This window comes from Dunckerocampus dactyliophorus, chromosome 4 (genome assembly GCF_027744805.1).
Source record: "Dunckerocampus dactyliophorus isolate RoL2022-P2 chromosome 4, RoL_Ddac_1.1, whole genome shotgun sequence".
NCBI classification, from domain to species: domain Eukaryota; kingdom Metazoa; phylum Chordata; class Actinopteri; order Syngnathiformes; family Syngnathidae; genus Dunckerocampus; species Dunckerocampus dactyliophorus.
Genome location: NC_072822.1, coordinates 3,894,826 through 3,920,923, shown reverse-complemented (window position 1 = coordinate 3,920,923; position 26,098 = coordinate 3,894,826). Strand labels below are relative to the sequence as shown.

Genomic DNA, 26,098 nt, shown 5'->3' with positions numbered 1-26,098 from the left:
GGAAGAAATCTCACAAGTAAGAATGAAGAAACATCTGTTGTGGGAGTGGACTGTAGTATCAGCATAGTATCACTCCTCAGTCTCTCAGTGTTTTTCTTATTAAGATTGTACTCTGCTTTGCTTCTTAGTGCAACATTATAGTACTGCAGTACAGTCGCAAGAAATAGGAAACTTTTTTGGGGGGGGCACATCCTCTTGGAGCCATAATTTATGTGTGTATCCTACGTAAAGCCCCTGTGCATGATGATAGAAGTAGAATTACATGACTTTTCCCAGCTATGACAAATACTGAGGGTATTGAAAGTCTTCCAGTATAGTCTAGTACTAGTACTCTAAGGTTCTATAGCTGAATACAATCCATTAGAATTTGATCACAGACGTTTTGTGTGCATTTTGCCTGAAGATTTTGGTCCCTTTGTGCAGTGGAACTCAGAAGTTGAACATAATCTGTTAGTTAAGCTGTTCTACTTTGGGGTTTTAAGACATTTCAAATGTGTTTTCCCATTAGAAAAATGACGATGATCTTCCTTTAAAGTCATCTTACGTCAGTGGTCCCCAACGTTTTTTCTTGTGAGAGCTACTTTTACAAAATGAGAGCTACTCATTTATTTTCATAGCTTATTTGAACCCAAAAAACTGAATATGCCTGCTTTACCAGAACATTAACAAAACGGTGGCGTCCACAGCTCACATTCTGCGTTTCAGAATGCCTTTCTTTCTAGAGCTGGTGGTCAGACCAGGATTTGATTTCTTTTCATTCCTCTTTTCCAACTTTTGTGGAGGTGGATACTCTTCTGCTGCGCTCCTAGTGTTATTGGGCTCACTCATACTGTGAGGCTTCATCTCGTCTCCTAGGCAACATATTGGACAGCATGCTACTGCGAGCGTCCAGCAAGGAGGCGTCGGAGGGCGGCAAGGAGAACGGCGGAAGCACGTCCACCGCTTCCTCGTCGCAGAGACTCCTGTGGTGTCACTGCTACCACCACTGTCCTGACGACTCTACCAACAACACGTGCAGGTACTGTCACACAAGACAGATGGTTTATTGATTGTTTATTAGCGTATTATTAATATCACAAATGTGGCTATCCAGGACTGATGGCTACTGTTTTACCATGGTGGAGGAGGAAGGCGGCGTACCAGTCTTGAGTGCAGGTTGTCTGGGGATGGTTGGATCTGAGTTTCAGTGTCGAGTGAGTAGATTCAAATCACTTTAATTCATTTCTATTTTCTTGTATTCCGCGTGCATTCATAGTCCACCTCCGCCACATCTGCCACTGCACAGATCACAGTTTCATTTGGATCATTTGAATTTGCTGCATTGCTAATGAGCCAAAAATAGGATCACTCTGTTAAATGTTGATTATGACATTGTTTGCTCGTACACGGAACAGTTTCATTTGATCTTTATTGTTTTTTGTTGAATATTATTGTTGAAATCTGGCAACATTTCTGCATCATTTATGTATATAGTATCAAAGAAGCGGAGGATACGTATTGGTCATCTACATGACCATGTTAGAATGAATTATAAAGAAAGGTAAATATATTTTTATATTTAAAAATATTAAAAATGATACAAACTGTGGGGCGACCAATTATTTGTGCCTGGAAGAACAGATGCTGTATTTAAATGATGGCATTTAAGGGGACTCAAGACAATCAATGAGTTCTACTTACCTTATCTAGTACAGTACATATTATTCACTTCCTGTATTCCATGTAATATTATTCCATATAATAATCAGTGTAATAGTAAAGAAATAATAATAAGTAAAAACAAGCATGACAGAACAATAAATATAATAATCAATATAATAATAAATAAGATGAAGACAAGCATAATAAAGCAAATTAGCAAACATCAACTGCTTGTATTGTTTTTTGATTTCACTCATCTTGGTGCATTGTTTCAGTTCCTCGCTCAATCCGTTCCATAATTGAAATGCTGTGGTGTTCAGCGTTGTTCTTGCATAAAAGTGTTTCAGGTTTCATCTTTCCCTGAGATCATATTTGTCCTCTCTTATAGAGACAAACTGGATGACATTTTTGGGTAGCAAGTTACTGTGAACTTTAGCCATTATTTTAGCTGTTTGAAAATGTGCTAATCTGTGATGTTAAGGGTTTGTATGTTGTCTATGTGCGGCATGATGAATTATCCTCACCGATCTTTTTTGCAGTACAGTGAAGATTGCTTATATAATTATTGCCTCATGTCTCCACACAATAAGTTAGATAATACCAGAGAATAATATGATGACTTTTAATAAATAACATATTTTGTCTGTACTATTTCAACTCTGTGCTGCTGCAATGACATTATTTTCCTCATAGTCTCTGAGTTTATTCCCCTAAAATTGTGGCTTTTTTTCTCATAAGTACATGATTTTTTTTATCGCAATATTTTGACTTTATTCTCGTAAAATTACTGATTTTTTTTTGCTGTTTTTTTCCCCTCCAACTATTTCAACTTTCTTCTTGTAAATTTTGCTCTTGTAATTATGATTTTGTTCTCATAACATTCTCTAAACACTTTTTCCGCAACCTAAATTTCCAAAAATTATTGTTTGTTGTTTTATGTTTCTTGTGTTACACCAGTAAAAAAAAAGTTTTTTTTTAATATTTCAAATTTATGCCATTAAAATGTTTTTTTTCCTCATAATATTATGACATTATTCTCGAATTTTTCTCATTAATGATTCATGAAAATAATTGACTATATTCTTGTAAAATTACTTAATTTTTCCATTTTTGCTGCTTTAAAAAAAAGTTTTTTAGCTTTCTTAATGAATAATATTTTTAGAATGTGCCGTGGGTCAATAAAAAACAAGTGGCTCCGAGCCGCACTTTGGACACCCCTGAGGTAGAGGCTATACGACCTCGGCATCATCCCAGTTTTGCTTCTTTGTGTCCAGGACACTTGGAGCTCGCGTCAGAGGAGGTCACTGGAATGCTGCACAGATCAAGACTACTGCAATCGAAACCTTCATCCGACTCTGCCTCCGCTTAAACCGCCTAGTAGGTTTCTCTTCATTACTCTCCTGCCTGCATTTAGTGTCAACTTCTACTTCTGACGTTTGATTTCTTTTTCCTTTGTATTCTTCTTCTTGCAGTCTATGTGAATGAAAAGATCCACCACATGGCCTTGTTGATCTCAGTCACCGTCTGCAGTATCATCCTGGCTGTTGTTATTGTCTTCTGCTACTTCAGGTCATGAGCACCTCTTAAAGCTGATTGCATTTTGTCTGTAAAAGCTTCTGCTAACTATTTATTTTGTGATACATGCAGGTATAAGCGGCAGGTGTCCCGCCCTCGCTACACCATCGGCCTGGAGCAGGATGAGACCTTCATTCCTCCTGGAGAGTCCCTGAAGGATTTGATAGAGCAGTCGCAAAGCTCTGGTTCAGGCTCAGGGCTCCCTCTGTTGGTGAGATGCGTGTATTGCACTAGTAGTGGAGGAGGAAGTACACTCAGGCCATTCAACCTTACAGCTGGGCTGCCCAAAGTTTTTTTCACGGAAGGCCACATAGTGAAATATGAAAGGATGCAAGGACCACTTTGATACTTTGTAAACTACCACATGTGAATATGCTAAGAAGTTATATATATTTCGGTAAAAAACTGCATCTCAGCTTTGTGATATAGCTGAAAAATTGTATTATTAGTCTAAACTTTGCTCCTTGCTCTTTTTTTCATTTTCGCTGTTTTATTTTTTTAAAAATCATCCTTGTAAATTGTATTTTTTTAATATTATGACTTTATTCCCATAATATTTTCACTTTATTCCCATAATAACTGTTTCCCTAACCTGATTTTCTGAGTTTGTTTCTGATAAACAATGACTTAAAAAAAATATATATATATATTTCAACTCTAGGGCACTAAAATTATTTTTTTCTGTTACTATATTAACTTCATTATTAAAATTACTACTGTTTTTTCCTCATTTTTGCTGTTTTTTGTTTTCCAATTGTTTCAGCAGGGGATTTTGCTTATTTGAGAATTTTTTGATTCTCAATATGTATACAAATGTTTATGTATCATTATAAGGCTATCATTATCATACCGATCATACCTATACCTATCATACCTATCATTATAAGGCTCATTATATGTAATTGGCCATGTTTATGCAGGTGCATGTTTGAAGTCTGCAAAAATAAAACAACAACACTTCATTTTATATGATGAGGTCTGAAATTGTTGAAAAGATGCGGTGAAAGTGAAAAAAAAAAGTATATTTCACCTTTTGATTAGACTTTTATGAGAGGGGCCGTTTTGGGACCTTAAGGTAAACAGCGTTACCTTACATTTGATCTAAAAATAAGAAAAAATCAAATGTTTTTAACAGTTTGATGAAAAGATTTGATGTATGAAAAATAACAATGTCTCCACAGTATTCCATTTTTATGAGAGGGTCCGTTTTGGGACCAAAGGGTAAAAAAGTGTAACACTCCTGCTACCCCTCAGGTTCAGAGGACCATCGCCAAGCAGATTCAGATGGTGAAGCAGATCGGTAAAGGCAGGTACGGCGAGGTCTGGATGGGCCGCTGGCGAGGAGAGAAGGTGGCCGTGAAAGTTTTCTTCACCACCGAAGAGGCCAGCTGGTTCCGGGAGACCGAAATCTATCAGACGGTCCTGATGAGGCATGAGAACATACTGGGTAAGACCTTCTGAAACCAGCGGTGTTGATAGTTCTATTAGCAGGCTTCCTAAGCTGGGCCGATACCGTTAGAATGAAGTAAAACTAATGTCTCCTTCTCTTCAGGTTTCATTGCAGCAGACATTAAAGGCACCGGCTCGTGGACTCAGCTCTACCTGATCACCGACTACCACGAGAACGGCTCCCTGTACGACTACCTCAAGTCCACCACCCTGGACAGCAAGGCCATGCTGCGACTGGCCTACTCGTCTGTGTCAGGCCTGTGCCACCTCCACACCGAGATATTCGGCACACAGGGCAAGCCCGCCATCGCTCACAGAGACCTGAAGAGCAAGAACATCTTGGTCAAGAGGAATGGTGCCTGCTGCATCGCCGACCTGGGACTGGCTGTCAAGTTCATCAGGTGGGTGTGGGGCGTGCTTGACTGTAGCAAACACTTCAGATGGGTTGAGGGTACTTGTCCTCTTTATGGCTGGATTTATGGTGGCAGAAGTGGGATAATTAGCCCTGAGGCCATCCATGACATACCCAGGAAGTGTGACGGATTGTTCCACGATTACCGTCGTACATGCAATCTGCCTAACAGGTTTTCAAACCCAACCTGGTTTTAGTTTGGTTTGCGGGTGCTAGTCCTTCGATTTCTGGTGTCAGAAGTGGGATAATTAGCCATGAGGCCGTCCATGACATACCCAGGTCGTGTGACGGAGTGTTCCACGCATACTGTTGTACATACACACCCTGCCAACTAGGTTTTCAAACCCAAAAGACCTGTTTTTAGTTTGGTTTGAGGGTACTAGTCCTCAGATTTCTGGTGTCAAAAGTAAAATTTTACTTGCATAACGATTTCTGTGAATAATGGTGGCAGCCGTGGGGTCATTAGCCACGGGTTAATCTGTGTCCAAGATAATGGAGCAGAATAGAGGGACAACAGGTTCATTGCTGTATTTTTTACTTTCTGGTAATCTAGATGTTGTAAGTGAAAGTGTTTCCGTTTCCCAACAGCGACACCAACGAGGTGGACATCCCCCCCAACACCAGAGTGGGCACCAAGCGCTACATGCCTCCCGAGGTTCTGGACGAGACCCTGAACAGAAGTCACTTCCAGTCATACATCATGGCCGACATGTACAGCTTTGGACTCATCCTGTGGGAGATCGCTCGCCGCTGCGTGTCAGGAGGTATCTCGTCACGCTTCCTTGCCAGCGCATCTACATTTTTAGTACTATTTTATCTACAACATCCTGGTCTTATGCGCATGAAGGCATCCTGGAGGAGTACCAGCTGCCCTACCACGACCTGGTCCCTACTGACCCTTCATATGAGGACATGAGAGAGGTGGTCTGCATCAAGAAGCTACGACCCTCCTTCCCTAATCGATGGACCAGCGATGAGGTGAAAACGCTCTGCTTGCTTGTGAGACGGATTACGCTAAAACACCCAAATCATCAATGAGAGCATGAATGTTTGGACATACAGTATGTAGGGAAAATGGTCCTTACTCTACTTTACCAGACATTGTATTAACATTTCTAATAAATAAAAGAACTCATGAATATTTAGTATTTTTGCAAAAAAATAATATAAATATAATCTAAAATCTAAAATTAGACCCTCTTATGTGGCTGACTAATGCTAATTAAAATGTTAAACAATAGTTATTTCATGTACATATTATGAAAAGGTCAAATAAATGAAAATAAAAACAAAAATGACTATTTTCCCCCTGAAACTAAATGTATCTGTCGGTGTGTTATTATAATAAATTAGAAGACATTATCGACTTGAATGTTTGGTGCAGCCTGTGCAGGTGTACCTATTGCACCTAAGCGTGCGTGCGTGTTTGTGTTGCAGTGTCTGAGACAGATGGGAAAGCTGATGACCGAGTGTTGGGCTCACAACCCCGCCTCTCGCCTCACAGCTTTGCGGGTGAAAAAGACGCTGGCCAAGATGTCCGAGTCACAGGATATAAAGTTGTGAGGATGTTATTTTCGGCTACGGACGTAATGGAGTGCTTTCTGTGAAAGCTAACGTAGCGTGTCAAAGAAGAAGAAGAAGAAGAAGTTGTGATTGCGAGCATGGAGGATGATATTCTTCAAAGGCCATCAGTACCTGCAGCGTGAACCCCGACCCTTCACCCTCGACACTTGAAATGGGCCTTTTTAGGGACATGGACTGGCACTATGTGACAGACACAAGGTACAAACTGTGAGGCTTTCTCGACGCTGGTTACATTTGTGTACAAATGTATAACTTTGTGTATTTTCTGTATGTAAAACCTTATTAAAACTATTTGTTAGAAATGAAATGCTGTGGTGTCGCCTCTTCATTTACAGTTACTGTACATTTGCTTCATTCGACCTCTGCTATACTGTAGTATTCTATAGTATAGTATTCTATAGTATAGTGTCTTGTATGTCTTTATGGAACTATTGATGTATGTCTCTATGGATATACAGTGGTGTGAAAAAGTGTGTGCCCCCTTCTTGATTTCTTTTTTTTTTGCATGTTTCTCACTCAAATGTTTCAGATCATCAAACAAATTGAAATTCTAGTCAATGACAACACAACTTTTTATTATTAAAGTGGAAAAAAAAAAATCCAAGCCGACATGGCCTGTGCTTTAAAAGGTGACTTAATTGAGGTCATAAAGCCATTTCTAAAACTTTGGGACTCCAGCGAACCGCAGTGAGAGCCATTCTCCAAAAACGGCAAAAACATGGAACAGTGGGGAACCTTCTCAGGCGTGGCTGGCCAACCAAAATGATCCCAAGAGCGCAGCGAAGACTCATCCAAGAGGTCACAAAAGACCCCACAACAGCATCCAAAGAAGTGCAGGCCTCACTTGCCTCAGTTCAGGTCAGTGTTCATGTCTCCACCATAAGAAAGACACTGGGCAAAAACGGCCTGCATGGCAGAGTTCCAAGACCAAAACCACTGCTGGACAAAAAGAACATTAAGGCTCATCTCGATTTTGCCAGAAAACATCTTGATGATCCCCAAGACCTTTGGAAAATACTCTGTGGTCTGACGAGACAAAAGTTGAACTTTTTGGAAAGTGTGTGTCCCATTACATCTGAGTAAAAGTAACGTTGCATTTCAGAAAAAGAACATCATACTTGGTGGTGGTAGTGTGATGGTCTGGGCCTGTTTTGCTGCTAAAGGACCTGGAAGACTTGCTGTGATAAATGAAAGCATGAATTCTGCTGTCTACCAAAACATCCTGTTGGTGACCACAAGCTGAAACCAACTTGGGTTCTGCAGCAGGACGATGATCCAAAACACACCAGCAAGTCCACCTCTGAATGGTTCCAAGATGAAAACCACTGCTGAACAAAAGGAACATTAAGTCATTCAATACCAAAGACGTAGTTATACGTTTTTATAAACTCAAACGCCCGATCCCAACAACGTATTTACTTTTCACAATGTATTTGGCATTAGACCAATTTTAATGTCTTAAAAACAGCCACTCGGTGGCAGAAGTGCATTTGATAAGAGCTCAGCAGGGAGGACCGAGAAACACGTGACAGGAAGTTCCAAATGTGAAAACTGTAAATAGTTCATGGTGTTATATTTGTAAATAAATTATTTTGATGTAAAAAAAAACTTTTTTGGTGGTATGTGTAGGTATTTGTGTCAAAGTGAACGTATCTTTTCACAAAAGGGTTGGAGTTTTGGTTTGGGCCAGGTTTAGGGTTAAAGTGTGTTTGGGTGTTTGTTCGGGTTAAAACGCTGCTCTATCAGGCCAGTGGGTGAAGGGATTTGTTCGAGAAAATGAATAATACTACTACTTTTGTGATACTTTTTGGTACTTTTTTCAGTATTTGAGAGCAAATGTAAATGTACTTACTGTACATTATGGGTAGTCCTCTTAAAGAGGAGGATTTCCTGGAAGAGCCACAGGAGGTGAGGCCATGTTGTCTTGTACTGTACAAGTATAAGTACAAGTTCCCTCGCTCTATCACGGTTCAAATTTCTCTTTTTGGCAGATTTTTTTTAGTGCTTCCGTTTTTTTAATTACAGTATTAAGGCTGAAACATAATGTAGCAAGCCAAGCCTGGCCCTTTAAGAAGAATTGCATTGTTGGAAGTTGAGTGTTTCTCTCTTTCCTCTCTGTCTGTCTGCACCGCCCATTGTTTTCTGCGTCCTGATTGGCCGTAGACCATTGTCAATCAATCTCCTTTGTTCCGCCCTGCCTTGTTTGTGTCACCTCTTTGCTTGTTTGCTAGCTTGTAAATGAATCTTCGGTTGAAGAAGGACTGCAACAGGAGTACTGCAGCAATATGTTTTAGCAAGGATACACAAACGCTACGGTACAGCGGAACGGCGCCAGGACAAAAAGGTGTGAAACGTGAGTGACTTAATCATTTCTTGTGTCAGACCTGGAGGTTGCTCATTAAACTTCAAATAAACAAGAGAGAAACGTGAGAAAATGTTATTGCCTGTCAGAGAAAAGTGTATAAAGTGTACGGTGAGGGTTTTCACAGCCTTAAAACATATATAACTGTAAAAAAATGAAGTTGGCTACTTCGTGGATTTCACTTATTGCTAGCTATTTATGCCCCGCGATGAACGAGGGAAGGCCGTATTCAAATGAAGACGAATGAATGAAGTCACCACAGGAAGTCATCATGTTCAGCATTGCTTATAAATATAATTTATTAATCGTCTTAAAAATTCTTTCTTACACTTTGTACAGAAAACACTCAGGGAGGGAGGAGAGCATTCAGTAAGATTGAGCAAAGATTTCATGAAAGCGTGCCAGAATGAACAATTCATCACAAGCTTGTACGTGGGAAATCAAAAACACCCCTGATTGGAAAATCTTTCCAAATCCAAACTAAAAATGCACTTACAAGCACGGCTATAGTTAGTTAGACGTCTATCATGAGAACCAATGCCAAGTTTGCATAGTAGACAAAAAAATAAAACATACAAACTAGATTCTAACTCTTCTGTTCCTTTTTTTTGTAACTTTTTGAAGTCTTTAAAAGTGTTAGGCGACAGCACACAACATCGTTGTGAAATAGAAAATACTTGTTCTCACACGTTTGGATACAATAACAACACTCAAAAGCTCATTTCATCCAATTTAAATCGGAGTTCTGCTCGCAGGTAAACTGTCGACTGGCAGCATTTAGGTGAGGATGATGATGATGAGGAGGAGGAAAACTTCTATACGAATAAGCTGTGCTGCGTCGTCGCCTTTTGGGTTCAAGTTTGCATCTTTATATGGCACCCTGTAACCCCCTTTTTAATCATTAGCACTTCCACCAGAAAACATTCACAACGTTCCCCGTGCGTCCTCATAAAAAGACACGTTGGAGCCGTAAACACAACCTAACAACCTTCCGCCTGCTACATTTCATTCATTGCAATTTCACTTTCGATACACGTGCAAGTGTACGGTGCACGAGAGGTTTTCTTCACAATTAATCCCATTCTTACCCATGTTTTGAGCCCCACCCCCATATATATATAAAATTATAACATTATGCAATATATCAACTGTATAAAATCCTGTGTGTGTGTGTACACGCACACACACACACATACACACACACATATATATATTGCATTAATAAAATTAAGAGTTGGATTTATTTCATGGTTAAAATGTCGAAATGTAATTTAAAACAATTTAAAAAAGTGTAATTTAAAAAGTTGGAACAGTTTCCTTCTAACACTTGAAATATTGGATTTTAAAAATGTGATTTGGAGCAATAGTTTCATTGATTTGTATAATTAACTTAAACCATCAAATAAAAAAACTGGAACCTTACATTTTTTTTATTAGAATAAAAAAAATGTAATAATAAAAAAAAATCAAATTCCAACTTTTAAAACAATAAAACATAAAAGAAAATAAGACAGTAATGATGATAATGAAACAAACAACAATAATCACTGAGCAAAAATATAATATTTCATAGATGCTAATCATGTATTTACACAATAAAAAACATATTGGTCAAAGGCCACTGGAGGGCGCTAGTGATCATCCAAGTGACGACGGGGATGCCACACTTCAACTGCATAATGCAAACAAATTGAAGTGAATGAGTGAAATCATGACGTGATGCATTCACTGCCTCATTTTAGATCGTTTCTTGCGCAACATTTTTCTTTTCTTTTTTTCTTTTCTGTTTTTCCAAGCTGACGCTTGATCCAGAAAAAGACTGGCTGCTGGAAACGTTGATATCCCTGCCATGGCTTTTATGAATTCCCTTCCATTCCCTCTGGGAAAAATACTTCATGTAACAAAATAAAAAATAAAAAACCCTACAGCCATCACTGACGACGTCTTACAAGTAGGGTGTTAAGGTTTTTTGTGGGAGGGGCTTGTTTCAGGAGAGGCCATTGATTGACGGTTGCTTTTACCAAATAAGATCATCGGCATTCCCTCGGAAAGGACGGAAAGATGCCAAACAAAAGGCTTTTGAACATTCCCAAAGACTTCGTGACCCTCGTCAGTCTCGTGTCCTAACCTTCCTTTTAGCTACGTTCCGTGACTTTGCTAACAGCACTCCTCGTCTTTCACGCTTTTCTGACCTGCTTTTTCACGCTTCTTCAACCTGTGATGACTATTTCTAACTTTGAAGTAACAAGTAGTCTTTTTGGCGTGTTGTGTTTACTTCCTGATCTGCTCCATTGGCGGCTAAAATTCACAAGAAGACGCATCCGCGAAGATCCACATCCAGCCAGCGTCCTGTTTTGGTGGTTCCGCTAGCATCCGACCGCCAGCACTGTGAACGTTTCTACCGCTGTATGTCGTCGTCGTCGTTGTTCCCGGTCAGTGTTCCGTGGTCATGGAGCACAGGTTGCTGTCATGGCGGCCCATCTCCTCCAGCACGGCGGCCAGCTCGTTGAGGTCTCCGTCCGGGAAGTGCTGGGCCTCCCAGAGGTCCAGGATGACCCCTGTTGGACTGGACTTGGTGGCGAAGTAGTTCAGGTACCTGCCAACATGAGGACAAGCCGTCATTGATATTTCCATTGATTTCATTTCATTCACTGTATGTAGTACTGTACTGTATGTATTTTTATATGACACTTTATAGCACTTAATACATACAGAAATAACATTACACAGTTTTACATTTCACACATTTCATTTTGTTCCCCTCCAAATTGGACACGCCATACTGACAACACCTAAAATGTTTTTTTAAAAATGTTGGCAAATATATTAGAAATAAAAACAACTTCAAGAAATCACATGCACGTGTGTCTTCTACCGCTGAGTATTTGGTCCACGTTGAAAAACAGTCGGAGGTTTGGAGAATAAAGTAATAAAGAAATGCCAAGGCCAAATGTCACATCAGTCCCCCATTTTCATAGCTGTCTCACACAATGCCTGACTTTTTAAATTTGCGACTTTATTCTCGTAATATTCCAAGTTTTTTCTTGTCAATTTATGACTTTATTCTTGTAATATTTTGACTTTTTTGTCATAATTGTATAACTTTTTTTCTCGTAAATTTACCACCTTTCCCCGTAAATGTACGACTTTATTGTCGTAAATTTACAACTTTTTGCCCTGTAAATTTACAACGTTATTATTTTGCAGAAAAAAAAGTCGTAAATTTTGGGGAAAAATCATAAATTAATGAGAAAAAAAGTCTAAATATTACAAGAATACAGATGTAAATTTGAGAGGAAAAAAAGTCATCAATTTACGACTGGATGTAAATTTACGAGAAAAAAAGTTGTACATTTAGGACTTGATTCTTGCATATTCTGACCTTTTTCTTGTAAATTTACGACTTTTTTCCCGTAAATAAACAACCTTTTTTTCATAAATGTAAGACTTTATCCTCATAAATTTACATATTTATTTTTGTAATATTACGTCTTTTTCTCTGACATTTACAACTTAATTTTCGTAAATGTACGACTTTTTTCTTGTAAATTTATGACTTTGCTGTGTAACATGATTACTTTTTTGTCGTAAATTTATGACTTTTTTTCCCGTAAATTTACAGCTTTTTTATTGTAACTTTATGACTTTATTCTTGTAATATTATGACTTTTTCTTGTAAACTTACGACTTTATTCTCTCGTAATATTAGGACTTTACTCTCGTAAACTTATGACGTTCTTCCCCGTAAATTTACAAGAAAAAGCTGTATCTTTACGAGAAAAAATAGAGTCAATTTACAAGAAAAAAGTCATAAGTTTACGTGACAGATAGCCATAATATTACAAGAATAAAGTTGTAAATTTACAAGAAAAAAATGTGTAAATTTATGAGAATAAAGTCATACATTTCCAAGAATAAAGTAATAAATTTAAGAGAAAAAAAGTTGGAAATTTAGGAGAATAAAGTTGTACATTTATGTGAAAAAAACAGAAAAAGTCATAAATGTACTTTTTTATTCTCGTAATATTATGACTTTTTCTTGTAAACTTATGACTTTATTCTCTCGTAATATTAGGACTTTATTCTCGTACACTTACGACTTTTTTCCCCGTAAATTTACAAGGAAAAAGTTGTATCTTTACGAGAAAAAAAGGAGTAAATTTACGTCTTTTTCTCGTAAATTTACGACTTTATTCTCGAAATCTCAGATGATTTTCTTTTTCCAATGTGGCCCTAATACTCTGTCGTAGTATTCACATTGTTTGCCATGAAGCTGCATTTAGTGCATGCATTCTTTTGCTGAATAACACCCGCATAAAGGATACATGTCGTCATACAGCTCATGAAAGTGAATGAATGAACACGTGCACTGCTTGTATCTGCTGCTAGTGTGCACGATTGTTAGGCAGTTTGTCATTTTGAGGATCCAAGTTAACGCCATGAAAGTCCAACTCCTGTGCTCTCGGTCAATCCAAAATGTCTGAATATTCAAGAAAGTAAAAGTGAGGAGGATATTTACTGTACTGTATGTGTGCACAACTACATGTAGTAGCGTGTAGGATTGGTTCATATCTTCATCTTTTCAGCTCACTGCAGTCAACTTTATACAGCTTGGAGTTGCAAATTAGGCACAAACATCCTCAAATGCACGAAGTTCTCACTTGGCAGATGTTTGTGCACAGCGTGTACTACAAGTACTACAGGCTGAACTTTGATTTTGTTTTTTTCCAGATTTTTCATTCTGCTTTTCCATCAAAAGACAATCTGTAAGTGTAGAATAAACCCATCATGTGACTCATCAAAGCCATCAGGATGAAGGAGACAAAGTTCCTCAGGAAATACTTTGGATTGTACGTATCATCCTCTGCTGCCTCCTGGAACCTTCTCAGCATTTCTTCTCACCGAGGCCTCCTGCTGTTCAGTGAACGGAGCAGCTGAACTTTTAACACACACACACACACACACACACACACACCGGCCAAGAACAACACACTCGCTCACACTCTTTGCTGCAACAACAATTCATCACTCATTTCAGTCTCCTCCATGTTAGGATTTAGCCCCTGTCATGTAGCTCATCATGCGTTAGAATCATTGGTGTTTTCTTCAAACTTCCCATCATTGAATTTAAATGGCATTAAACATGAATGCAATCCACAGAAAAGTTAAAGAAAATGTAAAAACTACTTTGTTTCGATTTAATTACAAATTATCATTCAAAAAAATATATTTTTGACCCCTCTAAATCTAAAAATGTTCATCTGAAAAGTGTATTTTTAACATTTTTAAAATGTATTTAATATATATTTTTTTAATTAAAAGGATTCTGGAATTTAAATGTAATCAAAAATTTAAATAAGTAAGGGAGAACATTTCTATTTTGTGCCACATAGTGCTAAATACTGTATTTTTAATTTGATTTACGAATGAACAATCCTAAAATCTAAAGATTCATTGAAATTTGAAATTGGAGAACTAAGAATAAAAAAGTATGTGCAATCAAAGTACACATATTTTGCATCTCATAGTGCTAAATATTGCATTTTTTAAAAATGTTATTAAAAAAACTGAAATGAACCATCCTAAAATTAAAAGAAAAAATATTAATTAAAATTTAAAATGAGAGAATTAAGAAAAAAAAGACTGAAGAATAACGTGTATTTCTAAAAAGTATATATAATCAAAGTCAACATTTACATTTTGCACCTCCTAGAGCTAAATAATGTATTTTTAAACAATACAATATTACAAAAAATAATCACATAATCCCAACGTTATAAATCAAAAAATTTCGAAAATACAGGTCAACTTTTAAATGAAGGAATTTTACTTCAATTTAAAAAGTGTAAATTAAAATATATCAAATGAAGTAAAAAAAAAATCTCTAAACTAAATGACGTATTTTTTTAAATTAAATCTTTTGAAATTCAAATAAAAATAAGAAGTAAAAAATGCTAATCCAATGCACACGTACCATTCAGACCTCGTACATGTAAACACTATAAAGAGGAAATGTACCAAATGGCCTCTAAATCATGAAAATGAATATGACTTCATGAAAATTTGATGAAAGAAAGTTGAAGATAAATAAGTCCAGTAAAATATTAGGTGTGGAAGTGGTCCAGTGCCTTTATGAATGAATCCATGCCACCTCACAAGGACGCATGCAAAGGAGACTTAAAAGTGACCTCCATCCACTACCTGTCAAGGTTGAGCTTGTGGGCCAACATCCTCCAGTCGTTCCCTCGCGTCTGCGGCGCGTCCAGACTGCCACACAGTTTCTGTCTGATGGACAAGGGGATGCGGAAGGCGTTGGGTCCCACTAAAGTGGTGATGTTACTGGCTGGGTCCATGAGGGACGTGTCTATGCACTGGAGCTCCTGTCGTCCAAGGACAAAGAAAAACTCGATTCAGCATCAACAAACACTCGCTTCAGGTTTGAAATGTGGTCAAAAGTATTGGGACACGTGGCCATCACACCTACAGGAAGTACAAATAGAGTGGAGATACAGTAAAGACGTGCTTAGACGTCTTCAGAGCGACAATAATTCATCTCCGTTGTTCACCTGCAGTGTTGCTAGCATAAACAGCTTTGTAAAACAAGAACGACCATCATCCTTTCAACATGTCACTCTTGACAGCGAGCGGAGGCGTGGGCGTGACGACACAAGCGTAAATCGCAACTGTCATCACGGATGTGAATAAAGACTATTCATGGCGTCTACTTAGACTGGCTGTCATTGCGGAGACGATGCAGTGATTGATTCATAGCAACACGGCTTTTTCTTTGTCTTCTTCTCTGCTGCTTTTTGAAGACGTGTCATTGTTCATTACGGAGAACACTCACTGCTGGCAGCCTCAACAACGGAATGCAGCTGCAGCTATTAGCATCACACCCAAACCTCACATGTCACAAGACCTGCAAGCCCAACAACGGCATCTCATACAACAGCTCCAATTATCCCACAACACTTTGATCATGAACAATAAGAATTACACCATAGCATTCATGATAATACAATTCTATGGAGTCAAATGATATATATTTCCTATATACTGTATATAGGACACAAGAATATAGACTGTTTACATGAATATATTCTGGAAACTGGATTATATAGGAATTAATATATACAGGAAGGAAGGAATTATATATACAGAACTATAGTATTACAGTATATAAAGTGTTTTAATACATACAGTATTTATACTGTACACACACATATATATATATATATATTTTTTTTTTTTTTCTGTAGATTTTACTATTTTTTATTCTATTTATTTTAGCTTTCAACTTTTATATGACTTGAAAAAAAATGAGCACTGGGCATCCAACAACTGTTTCTTATATTTATGATGATCATTTATTAATTATTATTATGACTACTGTTATAAATTAATATAATAATAATAATAATAATAATAATAATAATAATAATAATAATAATAATAATAATAATAATAATAATCATAATAATAATAATAATAATAATAATGACAGTAATGATAATAATGATAATGCAGTAATAATAACAATAATGCCTCGTATTATAAATATAATCGAGATTATGTATTCTAGAAGCCTTCTATTCAAGCCATTTTCTTCTCGTCCCGTGCTGAGATGTAAAGCGCCGCCACTAACACGCAATGTCATGTAAGACAGGGGTGTCTAAAGTGTGGCCTGGGGGCAATTTCCTGCCATTTGTCCGTTTCTTTATTGGCCTAATAAACATTCTAAATATATAATTTAACAAGAAAAGTTTAAAAAAACACACACAAACAAACATGCACAACAGCAAAAATGGAAAAATCAGCTGTAATGGTACAAAAACAAAGTCAAAATATTAAGAGGAAAGAGTAATCAAATTTTACAAGAATAATGTAATATTATGAGGAAAAAATTATAATTTTAATAGCTTAAAGTTGAAATATTAAATAATATTTTTTAAAAGTTGCAATATTATGAAAAACAAAACTAATAACATTAGGTTGTGTAAAAAGTTATAATGTTACAAGGATAAATACAAAAGTTGTGACAATAAAGTCATAATTACAAGAAGAAAATGTAAAAGAAGAAAGTTAAAATAGTTAGAAAATTAAAGGAAAACAGCAGAAACTGAAAAAATAGCAGTCATTTTAAAAGAATAAATTCAAAATATTAAAAGAAAAAGTTGTGTTCTAACAAGAAAAAGAGTTGCCATTTTACGAGAATAAACTCATAATATCAGGAAAAAATGATGTCATTTTAGTAGGATTGACTTGATATATTTTTTATTTATTTATTTATCTGAAGTTGTAATATGACAAACAAAACAAAGTTTGCATTTTTGGAAAACTAGTTTGGGGAAAAAGTTATATGATGGGAATAACGTCAAAATATCACGAAATATTTGGAAAATAAAAGAATAGACTTTTTCACTTATGTCACAAAAGCGGAGATGCAGTTTTTTTTATATATATAACTTATAAGCATATCTCCATGTGTTGCGTTCCAAAATATCCAAGTGGCATCCTTTCATTTTTCACTATGCGGCCCTTGCTGGAAAAGGTTTGGACACCCCAGACCTAAAAGTATGACACAATGAAGCACAGCCACAATAACAATCATTTCAAAATCATTTGCCAAAGTTGAAACAAATGTGCGTCATGAGTCGCAGGGAAGAAGAAGTTCAAAATCGTTGACGCTGCATAAAAAAGCTGGTCGACCTTTGACCACCAGTGTATGCGTCCCCGGCAAAAAAAAAAAACTCAAAGCGCAGCTATTCCAAGCGTGTCCACATGGCCTCTAGCCTCGCTATGAATGATTGAACAGCGACGCAGAAAGCCTGACTTAAGACTTCTTGAAGGCTTCTAGAAATCTACTATGAAGGTCTTCCACGTCCTGCTGCACATTAGGGCACACTCTTATTGTCATTTAAGACACTGTCACGTTGCCAAGGAAAAAAGCTAAGGGGGTTAAATGAACTGAGGTCTACAGTATAACGATGGTTAGTAAATCACAGCATATCATAGAAACCCACAAATAGCATGCTAACATAGCCCCCTGATGAACGATGAACACCTCCATAATTGTCTCCTTTCTTCGTATCGGAACAGGACCTCGCCAACAAACACTGTTCACATGTTGACGCGTTCAAGCGCGCTGTGTAACTCTTAATGCAGGAGTACAATTTGCCAGATAGGTTTTCAGATGTGTGATATCTTTTAGTTTGATTGAAATTTTCAGTGGCGGTAGTGTGGGATTATTTGTGTTTCATGTGAGGACGTACCTCCTCCAGGGTGTTGCTGAGCTGAAAGATCTGCCCCTCGCCCTCCACCTGCCTCACACACAGCTTACAGCTGACCTCCGTGATGGCCGAGCTCATCCTCTCCAGCGTGAAGGTGCAGTGAAGGCTTCTCTGGCTGCCGCTCCACACCTGGTAGAAGGGGATCTCCTGCAACGCAGAGAGGTGCTCTACTCAGTAAAGTGCTCCGTACGCGTGAAAGGTTCGTCGTGTCCTCACTGACCTGATACTTGGCGATGAGTTTGCTCTTCCAGTGCGGGTGCGGCACGTCGTGGATGGACAGTCTCAGGTTGTGAGTGCTGTCTTTAAAGTTGAGAGTCTTTGGCTCATCCAGGAGCTTGCCTCCCATCTGGGTCTCCATCTGAAGAACCTCCTTCACAGGAGGAACACCGCAGAGGATTCTTCAGATATGCTTTTTTTCTTTTTAAAGCTGGCGCTCAATAAACTATTCATTTCCTTGCATAACTATGGAAGACAGCGCTGCTTTTATTCTGTCTTCACGCAGCTCCACTCCCTAAATTCATGCAACAATAATGTTAAATAATAACTTTGATTATCAATGCATCAGAAGCCAAAACACTGAAATAAATGCACACTTATTGTAGCTTTAGACAACGCTACTGACTACACAACACATGCTTGCATTTTATTAGGTACGCCTACACTGCAGCAAATTCTTCTTTAAAAAAACCTTCTTTAACAATATTTTAATTCATATTTTACCATTCCTTGCAAAAGATGTGCTGCGTAACGCAAGAAAGCGTTTGCAGAGCTATGGTGCCACCTAATGGGGTTTTATAGGTATTGCTGGAAATAGTCAGTCAAAAAGCTTTGACACCTGATGTGTTTTTGGTCTGGTTTACCTTCATTCCCGTCATTTCCGGGGTATAAGCCGCTACTTTCTTCTTAAACTTTCAACCCTGCAGCTTATACGGCGGTGCGGCTACTTTATGGCTATGTTCTAATCTTGCGACAGCTTCTTTACTTCAGAATGACTACTAATCGTTCAAATACTGTGCCACTCGCCAGGCAGTGAGGGACTGGTAGCTCTTTCTTTGGCAGGAGCCAATCACGAGCCATAACGGAACTCACAACGAGCTTGCCAACCCATTGGAAATCGCAGGAGGTCATTACTCAGTATTAGTCTGATTGGCGCCCTCTGGTGGACAACTGAACGAATCACTGCAGCGCCCTGGCAGCCTTTGCCAATGAGCTGCTCTGATGGGAGTTAGTTAAAATAAAGTTAAAATAGTTGTTTTTTATTCTAAACTCATATTGGTACGTGTCTTGTACATTTCTTACCTACCTTCTGAGTGTTAAGTTGCTGTGTGATGATTTTAGCATTCGTTTTAAGATGACACCATGAATCACACGATTGTTCGAATGAGTAATGACCTCCTGCGATTTCCGATGGCTCGATAAGCTCGTTGTGAGTTTTCTCATAGCTCATGATTGGCTGTCAAATAAAGAGCTGCCTGGTCCTCACGGACTCGTGAGCGCCACAATATGCCGTTTTATGACGTGGACATGTGCGGCTTATATATGTACTAATCTGTTTTTCTCTCAAAATGTAGCGGGCGGGGCTTAAACATCTTATACACCAGAAATTACGGTAAATAAATTGTACGACTTTTGGGGTGAGGTTTCACTACAGCAGGGGTGGGAATGGAACGATGAGTTACTATGGTGATATTTTGTCATTATGCTCCAGCGATGGTGGAATATTAGAAACGGTATGTAATATAACAATATATGCACTTCTTAAGAGTTCTTTTAATGCCACAATTGCTTGTTTGAAATGCTAACCAGTGTGTTTTGTGTGTGTGTGTGTGTGTGTGTGTGTTGATACTTGGCGTCATCACTTCATGCATAAATTAGCAGCGCTAAGCTCTCCCCGTATCAGATGCTCCCTCCGGTGCTTTGAAAATGTTTAAACTCTTAAAGCGTCAGCTGTTTTGACATTGCTTGACCCTGTTTTGTTTATCGCCAACAACACACACACTCGAACCTTTAATATGTTGGACTTTAAATGCAAATGAGTCAACCACAGTGAAGCTGCTGCCACACATCTTAGGAATACACAACACGTTACTTCATGTGTACACACGCTACACATTTTTATTTAAATGCTTTCCACGCGTTCCTATTTTGGTGACCTTCATTTGTTAGATCTAATTCTGCATTAAAGACTCCTGGGTAAAATATTGAAATCACCGCGCTCCAGTCTAATGTCAACAAAAAACATGGCCGACAGCCGAGGACTATAATTACTACTACTATTTCACCACTAAAGGCAGTTACGTACTGGGGAGGCGTTCCTTTATTTGTACAAATGCAATTAAATAATAATATTGAAATATTACATATTTTTAAAATGATTTTCTACAAATATTTGATACATTGTAATACAGTAATCCCTCGTTTATCACGGTTAATTGACTGTGATAACTGAATTTCCACTAAGTAGGACTCAATCTTTATAAATGGAATATTTTCATAGTTATGGTATAGAAACCTGTTTTTGAACATTATTAGAGCCCTCTAGACATGAAATAACCTTTACACTCGTATTACCCAATATAATAAATAGAATCAGGAATCCAGTTTTAGCTTGTTGTGTGCTATGGCCGCAACTGCAACCCGTGTTATTATTATTATTATGTTATTATTATTGTGCGTGTTAATTTAAGCCTACAATAAAACCCTGTTGTTCCGGCGATCAAGTCTAGTTCTTCTCTCACCGAACAGTTACTGACACCTAGTGACCAATGTAGAATACTACATTCAAAAGTTGGTAGTTGTAATGGCTTATATTTGCTTTTAGCTCATTTAGACATTTTTATGCTTAGAAATGCTTAATCTGGGCAAAGAATATATACAATTTGCTTAAGTATGCATATTGTTGACTAAAGGGCAAAAAAGGAGGCATTTATTTGTAGTGTGGTGTTTAGATATTCCAGTAGTTTTTCAGAAGCCAAAATGATGATGAATCCAGCATTGATTTGCGCCGACTTTGCAACTTTTCCTTGATTTTGGTCTGAAATGTCCAACTTCCCAGGTTTGTAGAATGTAAACGCCACCCCGTGTGAAACAGGAAGTAAGCCTGGACATTACAAAATGGACAGCCTATATTTTTGTTAAGACGTTGTGAAGGTTGGTGTCCCTGTAGGAATCTTGCAATACAAATTTCGCATTGGATCTTTACAGGTGTACCTAATGTTGTGGCCGCTTAGGGTTTTACCTTGAGTGCGTCCTGCGTGTCGTCCAGACAGTAGACCCTGATGTGGTAATCCAGCGTGGTGCAGGACACGGGTCCAAAGACGGCCAGTTTGAGCCTCTTGGCGGCCGCTTTGCCCATGGACTGACCCACCAGGCAGTACGTGCCCAGGGTCTCAGTGAGGATGTGACAGGCCTCCGAGTCCATCTGTACGTAGCAAGGGGTGGTGAAGTTCTCCTCTCCTACCACCACCACATCCTGTAGAAGACAAGCATCTTTGCTGACACCTCCTGTTTGCAGAGAGGCTACATTGTGGAGAAGCTGCAAAGACGTTTTGTTTCATGTCGGCCATGTTTTTCAACCAATCTTGCTTAAATTTCACACACACGTGCTTGTCGGTCCCTTAAAGGTGTGTTCCAAATTTCTCGTTGATTCGGCGAAACGCCCTAAAGTCACAGTGGGTGTTTTGTAGAGCTGTGTGAGAAAACTCAAGTCAATTCATCTTTAGGGTTTAATAACAGCGCCACCATGTGGTGTATTTGTCCAAAAAATAATAGCACAAGAAACACAGTCGGGGTGCACGTTCTGACAATTTTTCACACTCCTGTGTGCTGCGGTTCAGGACTGCAAGAGTTAACATACACACCGAATTTTGAACATGATTGTCCCCATAAAAGTCCATGCATGAGAGGACTTCAGTTGCTTATATTGTGCTTGTTAATCACTCAGGCGTGTGTCCATATGATATGGAACCCTGGTTTTGGACACGTTGGCTGCTTGTTACCATACAATCACTCGCTGTGACTTATTGTTAATCCAATACCAAATCTCCACACATGCTCACCCATGCCTTTCCATCAGTCCTAGCGCGCTTGTGTGTGAAGCACACGCACACCAAGACAATGCGTGCAATACATATATTGAGTTTTGCAACAGTTGGTGCAGAGTTGTTCTCCTTTCAGATGAGCTGAATCAATACAAGAGGCTAGGAGAGCAAACATGGCATGAATGTGTTATTAGCGGTAATCACGAGTGTGGCTGGGCCCGCCCGACGCCTGCAGAATTTAATTAGCTTCCCTCCCTCCCCGCCTGCCTCCCATGGTTCCAAACTTGTTTTTTTTCTAAATGGGAAATGAACATTTCCCTGCAACATAGAGAAAAAGAAACAAATCGACTTCCTGATGAATTTCTTTTTCCCTACATGATCCCTGCTACTGAGACACGCACGCACGCACACACACTCGTATGCATGGCTAATTGTGCAGAGACATTGTGTTGAGCTGTGATAAGCAACAGAAGACAGCATACGGGGGCCTTGTAGACACAGTGATGCTGCTAGACAGCCTTATCACTCACAAGCACACACACACTTGCAAATAGATGCACACACACACACACACACACACACACACACACACACACACACACACACGCTGAGATTGCTGAGGTAGAGACTTCATGCTAAGAGACACTGGAAAGATGAGAGGAGGAGGACGACGACAGGAGCATAACAAATTGCCGTTGATAGGAGTCTCCTACCTCCTGCCTTTCTTCTGAGTCTGTAGGCACTTGATTATTTTATTCTTTTAAAGCAAATTCTCTCTCCTTTCTTGTCTGGCTTTATTTTTCTTTCTCCATCCCGCATCGCAGATGTTCTGTGTGCATTGTTGCGAGGGAATGCGTGCGCATGTTTATGCATGCCTTTAATGTGTTGTAAACACGCCGCTGGAGGAACATGTTGACTTGTGAAGGTGTGCAGGTGGGAGTGTTTTCTATACAGGCTTCTGGCTATGAAATGCTACCCTACTTTCCATGCATTTGTGCATTTGTGTGCTCTTCTACTCCTGAACCGCTGCACACAAAAGGGTGAAAATGTGTCAAAACATGCACCCCTACTGTGTTGCCTGTGCTATTACTTTTCGGGCAAATACACCCCATGGTGGCGCTGTTAGTGAACGTCAAAGTTTGACCTCCATAAGTTGGATTGAGGCAATTCCACAGTAACTTTAGGGCAGGTGGTGTCCAAAGTGGAGCCCGGGGACCATTTGCGGCCCTCGGCACATTGTAAAAATGAATTGACCATGTTGCCTCTGCTTTTTGACTGCCTCTTTTTTATCGTGGAATGTTATTGTACACTATATTTTCTTTTTACTCTTTTTGCTTTAAATGTTTTATAATTACAAAAGCTTCCTGTGGACAAGTGTTGCGAATTAGCGTAACACATCACAACGTAATTGTGATGTCCACATCAAATAAACAATAAACAAATAAATAAATGTGACAAAAAAACCCTCCCAGAAAAAATGGAAGAAAAGAGCGGTGATTTTTTATGAGAATAACAAAAATATAAGGAGAATAAAGTTACAATAATGACAGCTAAAAGTGGTGATCCTACCAGAAAACAACAAGAATAAAGGCGTAATATGAGGGAAAAAAACATTTTCGTATCATAAAGTTGGAACATTAAAGAAAAAAAGGTTATTTTTTCAAGGGTTATAATATGAGAAAAAAGAAAACAAAAAATAAATTACTTGTAATTAGGTTGAGAAAAATGTTATAACATTACAAGAATAAAGTCCAAATATTTTGGGATAAAGTCATACAATAATTTACATCGGGGATGCTCCGATCGATCGGGCACCGATCAGTATTTCCGTGAAAAATCACGTGATCTGCTTATGCCGATGAAAGCCTTTCACTGCCGATCACAAAAGCCAATCACCTGAGGCTCGTGCTGTTGCAGCCTGCAGCGATCCCTGCGTGCAGTGAAGTGTCTTACCCGAACTAACGAAAACAATCACGTCTGCTGCGTGGAACTTACCGGCCAACACATGCCACGAAAAATATCTCATGGGGGTAGCACGTTAAAAAGCTTCCATTTAATACGGCATTTGGAGAACAAACACTTGACGGAGTATGGTGGGTTTTCGAGGCTCACGGCGTCATCTTCAGTCAAACGGCGGCGAACGCAACCAAAACGCTAGACAACACTCGCCCGTATGTGTGTGACCGTCAGCATGCTAAGCACATAACCTGAAAAATAATGGAATTCATCGGACGAGATGGGCAGCCTTTCGCAGTTCGCCAACTGCTCTCTCACTTGCAGCCCACCTGCTGTCAGTGCTACCTGGAAGTCCTGCTAGGGCTCCACCAATGTACGGAAGGCGTATCATCCTCTACAACACAAAGCTTCAGATGGAGGCTGCTTTTTCTTAAGTACGTTAAACTTCTTAGCACATCTACTGTACATGGGCTGGCTTAAACATAGAAAACATCAAAGGGGCCCCCGCATTCTTTGATTTTTCAGTATGCATTCCTTGGTACGCACCAGAGGACAGACAAGCACATTGCGTTGAAATGTTAAATACTGCATAAACGTTCATAAAGTCCCGCACACACACACTCACCTCCCACTCGCCCATGGCCAGTTGATTCCTCAGCTGTATGAGCCAGTCCTCCTGCACGTTGTCAGCACAGTGGTGGATGGTGAGGATCACTGGTCTGGTCAGCAGAGCTCCTGGAGGTCCACAGCTCACCACCGGACTCAGCACAGTCTGGACGTCCTCTACGGGGGGTCTGCACGAGACAGATAAGGACACGGGGGCCGAGATGCTCATTTTAGAAAAAAATAGCAACACTTTTTACTTCAACATTATTAGTTAATGGCACAATTAAACCCATTTCAGATCATTTTGCTATTAAGCTGTTAGCATTCTGCCCCCTGCTGACTGAAAATGGTTATTGTCCAGTTGTCGACATAAACGTGATGCTATATTACAGATCACTGTAACACAGGGGTGTCCAAACTTTTTCACTGAGGGCCGCATACTGGAAAAAAAATTTTAATATACTTTTAATTTTGTAAAAAGGCAAAAAAAAACCCATTATACAAACTACAGCATATAAATATACTGTATATACTGTATTATTAGTTACTAGGATCAAGATTTTAGCTTTTTCTCTTGACACTTGCCCTTTCTTTGTTAAATTTGATTTCTACAATGTGCCGTGAGCCGATAAAAAAAAAGACCGTAAACGGCTCCCAAGCCGCACCTTAGACACCCATACTGTTTTCCCCACTGGCAGGGGGACAGCTTAGCTCCTTGGATCATTGTGGACACACAAACTCCTCCAGCAATAAGGTGGTCATTCAAGGAGGAGAACAGCCAGAGCTGCCCCCTGCTGGCTGGTGTGGAAACGGAAAATAGCAACTCCAGTTCCTTCGATGCAGTCTAGACTTATAAGTGCCGTTTTCCTTTCTTTTTTGTTGTTGTTTGGACCAGAGCTGTTTGAAGCAGCACTAATCCTCTGCTGTATTATCGATTGCGCTGCTAGAGCTCATTAATGACTCATGAAGGGAGTTGACGTGGGCAGGAGAAGATAAAATAAACATTCCATCAAGGAGACAAACTGTACTGCAGTCCTTTGGCATATTATCAAATGCAGACAGGGGTTGCCACTTCATCCATTAAGGCCATTACTGGTGTGTAATGTGTTCATTTTCCATTATTACAGTGGAAGAAGACAATCTCACAATTAAAGGATTCAGTCATTTAAAAAATGTGGGCGGA

The 26,098-nt window shown here is 38.9% G+C and overlaps 2 protein-coding genes across 4 annotated transcripts in view; one reads left to right on the top strand and one right to left on the bottom strand.

The window, feature by feature from the left end:
* Nucleotides 1–6,957, top strand: part of bmpr1ba (bone morphogenetic protein receptor, type IBa) — a 61,941-nt gene extending 54,984 nt beyond the window's left edge. Inside the window, exons 4-13 of the mRNA XM_054773936.1 lie at nucleotides 856–1,018; nucleotides 1,094–1,193; nucleotides 2,916–3,018; nucleotides 3,114–3,210; nucleotides 3,289–3,427; nucleotides 4,471–4,663; nucleotides 4,769–5,066; nucleotides 5,666–5,841; nucleotides 5,925–6,055; nucleotides 6,515–6,957. Coding sequence (XP_054629911.1) covers nucleotides 856–1,018; nucleotides 1,094–1,193; nucleotides 2,916–3,018; nucleotides 3,114–3,210; nucleotides 3,289–3,427; nucleotides 4,471–4,663; nucleotides 4,769–5,066; nucleotides 5,666–5,841; nucleotides 5,925–6,055; nucleotides 6,515–6,640 — 1,526 coding nt within the window. The 3' untranslated portion in view covers nucleotides 6,641–6,957. The remainder of the gene's footprint in view (nucleotides 1–855; nucleotides 1,019–1,093; nucleotides 1,194–2,915; nucleotides 3,019–3,113; nucleotides 3,211–3,288; nucleotides 3,428–4,470; nucleotides 4,664–4,768; nucleotides 5,067–5,665; nucleotides 5,842–5,924; nucleotides 6,056–6,514) is intronic.
* Nucleotides 6,958–9,281: 2,324 nt separating this feature from the next.
* Nucleotides 9,282–26,098, bottom strand: part of unc5ca (unc-5 netrin receptor Ca) — a 227,900-nt gene continuing 211,083 nt past the window's right edge. For all 3 annotated transcript variants that reach the window (XM_054773508.1, XM_054773510.1, XM_054773509.1), the window contains 6 exons: nucleotides 24,935–25,103; nucleotides 21,552–21,785; nucleotides 18,534–18,683; nucleotides 18,296–18,460; nucleotides 15,225–15,403; nucleotides 9,282–11,619 (listed from right to left, as the gene is read on the bottom strand). In XM_054773508.1, coding sequence (XP_054629483.1) covers nucleotides 11,457–11,619; nucleotides 15,225–15,403; nucleotides 18,296–18,460; nucleotides 18,534–18,683; nucleotides 21,552–21,785; nucleotides 24,935–25,103 — 1,060 coding nt within the window. In that variant the 3' untranslated portion in view covers nucleotides 9,282–11,456. The remainder of the gene's footprint in view (nucleotides 11,620–15,224; nucleotides 15,404–18,295; nucleotides 18,461–18,533; nucleotides 18,684–21,551; nucleotides 21,786–24,934; nucleotides 25,104–26,098) is intronic.